We start from the raw sequence: 8,261 nt of genomic DNA, 5'->3' as shown, positions 1-8,261 counted from the left end.
GATTGGTTGGATTACATGACCGTGCTCCAAACTCAGTTAAAGAAACTTCATGAAATATCCTTGCTCTTTCAAGTTTTAAAATGCCATTTAAAAGTAGTCATAGTTGTGAAGCTTCAGAAATGACATACAAAGGGCTGGAAATGGGGGTGGACGTCCGGGGAGTGAATTTCGAGGAGTTCCACCTCAAACTGGTTAGAATTTTTAAAATGATGGAATTAAAACATCCATATTTTTACATGCTACAATATTTTCATTAACCTTTATTGTTAAAATTTTGTGTGACTTAAATAGTCAAGAAAACATAAACATTTTAATGCTATTAGTTATTTTAAACCCACCTAACAAGTCATCTAAAATTCTCCCTACCCATTTTCCAAACTTAAGTCACCTCAGTGCTTTTCTGACATTACCAGCCCTAGAAATACATCCATCAAAGTAATTCAAATGACTCCAGTGTCTATACACTTTACTAACATCAAATCTCATTGGTTCTCGCACGTCTCCTGATGCATTTGACAACTGCAAGAAACCTGCAAGAACCAATGACAATTGATGTTATGGATGTCCTGCCATATTTTAACTTACAGTGATAATTTATATGCTTACAATAGTATGGATAATTATGGAATAAGTTTTATTTTATGGTAGCATATTTCTTCAATATTCCTATGCAAAAAAAGGACAAATGAATTAGACTTTTCCTTGATAATTTAATGTAACTTTCTCTTTATTTTGTCCCAATAGTGTTATTTTTGACAGCCCTTTGCTGACTTTTAAGTTGTTGCTATGGTTACATTATGTAAAGCATTTGTCTCTGAAAAACAGACATGTTTATATCATATAGTAAAAGGAAGCTGGTATTTTTATGATCTGTTCCATTGCACCAGCTGACAGTTTTAATTGTGTCTATTTTTTTATTAGTACTTTTGTTTTTATTAAATGCTGCCCATTTATTTTGTTTTCGTAGGTCTGGGCACTATGGGAAGGGGCATTGTGGTCTCTCTTGCACGTGTAGGGATTTCTGTCATAGCTGTAGAGTCAGAGAAGAAACTCTTGGACACTGGCAGGCAGATGGTGATTGGTATGCTGGAGAGAGACGCTAAAAGACGGGGAGTAACCGCCTCCCTTAACCTCCTCCGATTCACACTCAGCTTACAGGACCTGAAGGATGTGGACATTGTTATTGAAGCGGTCTTTGAAGATATGGCACTTAAGAAGCGTGTTTTCGAAGACCTTTCGAAAGTGTGTAGACCAGGCACTTTTCTCTACACCAACACCTCCGGGTTGGACGTAGATGCATTAGCTGGTGTGACCGACAGACCTCACATGGTAGCTGGGATGCACTTTTTTTCACCTGCACATGTGATGAAGCTCCTGGAGGTTGTATATGGGTCACGTTCTTCAAGTGAAACCATTGCCACTGCGATGAGCCTTGGTAAGAGAATAGGAAAGGTGAGTGTTGCCGTTGGGAACTGCCATGGATTTGTTGGAAACCGCATGCTAAAGCCTTACACAGATCAAGCCAACTTTCTGCTGGAGGAAGGGGCCACACCTGAACAGATAGATAAGGTTCTTGAGGAGTTTGGTTTTGCCATGGGTATCTTCAGAGTGTCTGACCTCGCAGGCCTTGATGTCGGTTGGAGAATCAGGAAGGAATCCGGGTTGACTGGGCCTAAGATTGACCCAAAGGATCCTCCACGTAGGCGCCAGGGGTCTAGATACAGCCCAATTCCAGACATGCTCTGTGAGCAAGGCAGGCTGGGCCAAAAGACAGGATGTGGCTGGTATGTTTATGACAAACCTGGGGGTACTGATGCAAAGCCTGACCCGCTGATCCAGAACCTTCTTCAGACATACAGGAGTAGGTACGGCATCCAACCTCGCAATATCTCAGGTCAGGAAATAATCGAGCGATGCCTTTTCTCCCTGGCCAATGAGGGCTTCCGTATCCTGGAGGATGGCATAGCTGCTCAGCCAGAGGATATTGATATCATCTACCTGTTTGGTTATGGTTTTCCGAGGCACAGAGGTGGGCCTATGTTTTATGCCAGCATGGTGGGCCTGGAAAGAGTGCTTGAGAGGTTGGAGCATTACCATCATGTCCATCCTGATGTGCCTCATCTGGAACCCAGTCGCCTGTTGAGAAAACTTGTGGCTTGTGGCAGCCCTCCTATCCAAAAATGGAGAGAGCATATTAAACAAATACACAGCCATCTGTAAGAGGGCCAACTTGCCAAATACAGTAATATGTTTTAATGTTCTTAATAAAAAGTTTTCTTTATCGTGTCATGCCATGATTTATATTCTTGCCTTGTTTACCCCCTCGATGGTGTTTCTGTTATATAATAAAATAATTTTGGTTGAGAGCTGTCTGCACTTGGGTTCTGTCCTCCACACTCATGACATTACACCCATGGTTGGGTAAAATAAGGACAAACACAACAGTTGGATTAAATAAACCTAGAAAATGTCAATTTTTGACCCAACCATGGGATGAAAAACCCAGCATAGGTTGGGTTTGTTCAAATTTTACACAACCATGAGAAGCAGATATATACAGATAGTATAAAGGTTTAGTAGACGTATAGCTTTCCTTGAGCGTTATTTTTTACCAATAATTACTCCATCTAATGCCCCACTGCTGTTTCATTCAATGCATTTGATTTTGACAGCAGGGTGAGTCAAACACCGGTAGTATCTACAGTATAAAAGATACTTGGAGAAAAGTAGAGTTTTCAAATGTTACCCACACATCTCAATAGGAAGAGCATGATGCTAACAATGTCAAATACATGGGGTTGATTTCTAAGACAGATATAGACTCATGTGCCAAATTTGTAAATGTTTAACTAAGACAGCTTAACATCTGTAGTCAGCTAGTGTTTTTTATTTTTTAACTAAATTACTAACTATTTTTATTTGTGTTCACAATTTATAATATTAAAGGGACACTCCACTTTTTTTGAAAATACAGTGAGGAAAATAAGTATTTGAACACCCTGCTATTTTGCAAGTTCTCCCACTTAGAAATCATGGAGGGGTCTGAAATTGTCATCGTAGGTGCATGTCCACTTTGAGAGACATAATCTAAAAAAATCCAGAAATCACAATATATGATTTTTTTCTATTTATTTGGATGAAAAATAAGTATTTGAACACCTGAGAAAATCAATGTTAATATTTGGTACAGTTGCCTTTGTTTGGAATTACAGAGGTCAAACGCTTCTTGTAGTTTTTCACCAGGTTTGCACACACTGCAGGAGGGATTTTGGCCCACTCCTCCACACAGATCTTCTATAGATCAGTCAGGTTTCTGGCCTGTCACTGAGAAACACGGAGTTTGAGCTCCCTCCAAAGATTCCTTATAGGGCTTAGGTCTGGAGACTGGCTAGGCCACGCCAGAACCTTGATATGATTCTTACAGAGCCACTCCTTGGTTATCCTGGCTGTGTGCTTCGAGTCATTGTCATGTTGGAAGACCCAGCCTCGAACCATCTTCAATGCTCTAACTAAGGGAAGGAGGTTGTTCCCCAAAATCTCGCAATACCTGGCCCCGGTCATCCTCTCCTTAATACAGTGCAGTTGCCCTGCATGTGCAGAAAAACACCCCCAAAGTATGATGCTACCACCCCCATGCTTCACAGTAGGGTTGGTGATCTTGGGATGGTACTCATCATTCTTCTTCCTCCAAACACGTTTTGTGGAATTATGACCAAAAAGTTTTATTTTGGTCTCATCTGACCACATGAGTTTCTCCCATGAGTCCTCTGGATCATCCAAATGGTCATTGGCAAACTTATGACGGGCCTGGACATGTGCTGGTTTAAGCAGGGGAACCTTCCGTGCCAGCATGATTTCAAACCATGACATCTTATTGTATTACCAACAGTAACCTTGGAAACGGTGGTCCTAGCTCTTTTCAGGTCATTGACCAGCACCTCCCATGTAGTTCTGGGCTGATTTCTCACCTTTCTTAGGATCATTGAGACCCCACGAGGTTCCATGAAGCCCCAGTCCAAGGAAGATTGACAGTCATGTTTAGCTTCTTCCATTTTCTAATGATTGCTCCAACAGTGGACCTTTTTTGACCAAGCTGCTTGGCATTTCCCCGTAGCCCTTTCCAACCATGTGAAGATGTACAATTTTGTCTCTAGTGTCTTTGGACAGCTCTTTGGTCTTGGCCATGTTAGTAATTGGATTCTTACTGATTGTATGTGGTGGACAGGTGTCTTTATGCAGCTAACAGGTGCATCTAATTTAGGAAAATAAATGGAGTGGAGGTGGACATTTTAAAGGCAGACTAACAGGTCTTTGAGGGTCAGAATTCTAGCTGATAGACAGGTGTTCAAATAATTATTTGCAGCTGTATCATACAAATAAATAGTTTTAAAAAATCATATATTGTGATTTCTGGATTTTTTTATAGATTATGTCTCTCACAATGGACATGCACCTACGATGACAATTTCAGACCCCTCCATGAAGTGGGAGAACTTGCAAAATAGCAGGGTGTTCAAATGCTTATTTTCCTCACTGTATGCTCACTTTCCAGCTCCCAACTTTTAATTGTCCTTCTGTCTTAGTACACGATGTAACTACAGAAGAGTCAAGTTTTAAATAGGAAAAATATTGAAACTCTTTAGTTATTTTTAGCGCGATGCAAATGGACTAATCATATTCAATGGATTATGCTAAGATATGCTAAAAGTGGTACCTCCAGACCCGGAGATCGAATGGAATGAATGGATTGCAAAACGGTAAAAATCAAATGTTTATCTCTAGGGGAGCTGGAAAATGAGCATATTTTCCAAAAAAGTTGAGTGTCCTACCTACTTGTTTAAGTTAAATGGCTTTACACTGCTTTGAAAATAAACTTTTTAATTAATTTGGCTTTATCTGGGTAGAATGGCTGGTGTGTGAGGTAAAGGGTGTGTGAGGTGCTTTGCTGGAGGGTGAGGTTAATTGCTATTGGTGCCAAGCTGCAACTCAAATACATTTGATGTCCTATAATTAAACGCTGCTAAACCTCTGTGTTCACCCTGTTTGAACTGTGTCCAAGCAAGGTGTGGAAATTAAACTATGAAGACATAAATAATGATTGCTTTACAAATTTCTTCAAGCATATGTTGGTGAACATGGGTCTAGATTTGGTTTAAACAATGAGGGGGATTGCCAGTTGTACATATTTTTAATTATCATTGAATAAATATTGAGGGATTGTAATTGCTTGCCTTTGTACAAGTGAACTGGGGACCTGAATATTTTCTGGATAAAAAGCACATTAACGCTACCATTTCACCAACCATTTAAATAGTTTAAAACTTTTGTCTCCAGTTATGTATAATCTCTATTTAGACTTGATGATTCTTTTTTATATAGTAATAATTGTGAGGATGTTCTTAATGTAATATAATTTAATGTACAGTAGCCTACTGTGCAAAGATCTTAGGCCACCATGCTTTCATTACATTTGTTGTTTTTGCAATGGTTTAGTGATCATACAGTTTATAATTATTTCTCACTCTTTATTAGAATGCAGACAAAAATACAGGAAATTTGTATGCAGCATTTAAAACTGAGTAAAATAAAAATCTGAAGTGTCAAGTATTTAGTGTGACTCACACCTGAGCACTAGCAGGAACCTGCAGGCTCTGTTAAACCTTAAATGAAATAAAATCCTATTCTAATCAAATGACTTCAGGACTTCAGTCTCCTCAAAAGAGTTCAAGATGGGCTTACTGCCAAGAGATGTCACACTAAATACTGACATCTGCCAGAAGAAACTATTTTGTTCTGATTCTTTTACATTTTATGTACATATTTGCTGTATACTGTGCAGGGCCTGAAGTTAACTTTTTTGACCACCAGCCACTGTGGCAGGTGGATTTAGAAATCCACCTGCCACAGAGACTTTTTACCAGCCAGTTTTTTTTTTTGCCCGAATAGTGAATTATAACACTGTCTTTATTGTATGAATTAAATATAATTTTTTTTCAGAGCTACAAAAGTGAATTTCTCTTTGTCTTAGGTTGTTTGATTAACATTAATGACACAGACTTAAGTAGGTTAATTGAGGTTACTGTCTCTTTAAAACCAGCACAGACTGGTTTTTGACTCTCTATACATACACTTAAGACATAAAGAAATGTTTTATTAGAAAATGAATACTGTTGAGATAATTTTGTTTATATGTGCCCTGTCAAGAATAGAAAGATTTTATGTACGCATTCTTTTAGAAACGCGTCTCGCCGATGTGCCCTATTGAGTCCCCTTAAACCCGCGCACGCACACAGAGACAGAGGGGGCACAAACTGCGCACATAAACGCCGCACATACGTTGTTTTTCATTACTATATTCGCAAAATGTATGTTAATGTACTACAATATAAGGCATAGTAGCGCAACTCTCTCTAAAGTTTACACATCAAGAGTTCTGATCCGTCACAGCACTACACATCTGTGCAACTGTGATTGTACTGTAGCATATGTCAGCATTACATTCTCATCCCATCTCACCAACAGTTTAATACTTACTCGCACATCCAAACGTAGTCAGAGAAGTGCCTCATCTTCTTTCCAATCGCATGAACGTTGCGAAACAGCAGTCGCATGCTCTCAATGAATCACTCAATTTGCATCAGTGATATGCGCAGGTTGATAAGAAATGAGCGGGTGCCGGTAACGAGTCATCCAAAAATATTTTAATTATATTCAGGCCGCGGTCAGTCGGTCGAGTTTAAAAACTATTTTGAACAATTGCGGGCGGGGCGGGTTAGTTGAAAATGTCGGTTGGGAGTGTGTTGTTTATACAATGACCCGCGCATCACTGATTCGCATTGGCCACCCGCCAATGTGGCTGGTAGATTGACAGTGTTACCCGCCAATTGCAAAATCCACCCGCATTTGGCGCGTGGTCGGGTGTTAATTTCATGCCCTGATACTGTGTATGTATCTTAATAAAGAGAATGTTACTTAAATATTAATGGTCATTTAAACTTTGCCAAAACAACAAACCTGGTCGTGGCTTACAATGGTTGCACAATACTGTTGGCTAGATGACATTTTGTCATAATTGTAGCTTTTCTTATGTTAGTACACAGCTTATTCACACATTTTAAATAGAGAGAGACTATGCTACAACCACCCTAACACCTAGAGTATGTGCTGAATGAAGTGTTGCATTGTTTTTTTTTACTCGTGGTATCTATCACTTTCACAAGGAACAATACTAGGCCTGCCCTTCTGTGACACCAGATGTGTGTGGGTATTGGTTAAATAGGCTTTAATCAAGTCCTATACTAAGAGCACCAATGGTCCGATTCACGATTTTAGATTTCCTTTAGTGTGTGTATTACAGTAGTACATGTTAACAATATGCAGAAGGTACATATCCCAAAGTAAACGATGATGCAAGTTATCATCTCTAACGTAAATCTCTTTTCTTAGACTACAACAAACAAACGGATAGGCAACAGTTTACTTCCTGGGATTGGTGATTGTAGAGAAGACCGACATTATCATAATTCCTCCCACTTCAGACTAACAGCCTGTAAGTTAACTCCATAAGCAACCGAATCTTTCAAACATGGTAAGGAGCGTCACATTTCCGGCTGACGTCAGAGGTATTCAGACCAAGCACGACGTACAGATTAGCTGGCCAATCAGGGACACAGCGCTTTTCAAATCTGTGCATTCAGGAAGAGAGTGAAATCTGAAGCTACAAAAATATTCTTTATGTGTACAATAATGTGTTTTTTGAACCATAAACCACGCAAACACATTGTATTATACCAAATGCACGAAATAACATTGTTTCTAGCAATGAAATAGGAAACATGAAACATGAAGTTATGGTGGTGGCCCCTTGCCATTTTTAAAATAGCCAATGGCATTTAGTTTACCTCACAGCCTGAAATCGGAGTGTTTTTTATTGCAGAACTTATAAGCACATATTAATTCAGGGAAGGAAAATCGTTGTATCATTGATAATAAGAATGACAATACAAAGAGAAAGCAAAATTATTATGGGTTTGTGTACATTAAAATGCTAAATTATTAGTTCAATAAGAAAAGTGCACAATTTTTTTTAAAGTATTAAAACACAAAATTAAATTCAGCAAAAAAAGTGGAAAATAAAGGAGAGATTTGGATGACAAACTCAAGAGTAGAATGACGTCATAAAAAGTGAAAGACTGTAAGTTTTAAATGCTTATATCTTCTAAATGTGAATTTTGTCAATGTGTTGGAGAACACCAATTTAT

At 38.9% G+C, this 8,261-nt stretch overlaps 1 protein-coding gene across 1 annotated transcript in view; it reads left to right on the top strand.

Moving 5' to 3' along the window:
* Positions 1 to 2,281, top strand: part of ehhadh (enoyl-CoA, hydratase/3-hydroxyacyl CoA dehydrogenase) — an 11,287-nt gene extending 9,006 nt beyond the window's left edge. Inside the window, exon 7 of the mRNA XM_065249059.2 lies at positions 968 to 2,281. Within this exon, the coding sequence (XP_065105131.1) occupies positions 968 to 2,220 (1,253 nt within the window). The 3' untranslated portion in view covers positions 2,221 to 2,281. The remainder of the gene's footprint in view (positions 1 to 967) is intronic.
* The last annotated feature ends 5,980 nt before the right edge of the window (positions 2,282 to 8,261 follow it).

The sequence above is a fragment of the Paramisgurnus dabryanus genome, chromosome 15 (assembly GCF_030506205.2).
Source record: "Paramisgurnus dabryanus chromosome 15, PD_genome_1.1, whole genome shotgun sequence".
NCBI lineage: Eukaryota > Metazoa > Chordata > Actinopteri > Cypriniformes > Cobitidae > Paramisgurnus > Paramisgurnus dabryanus.
This window is presented reverse-complemented; position numbering and strand designations above follow the sequence as displayed.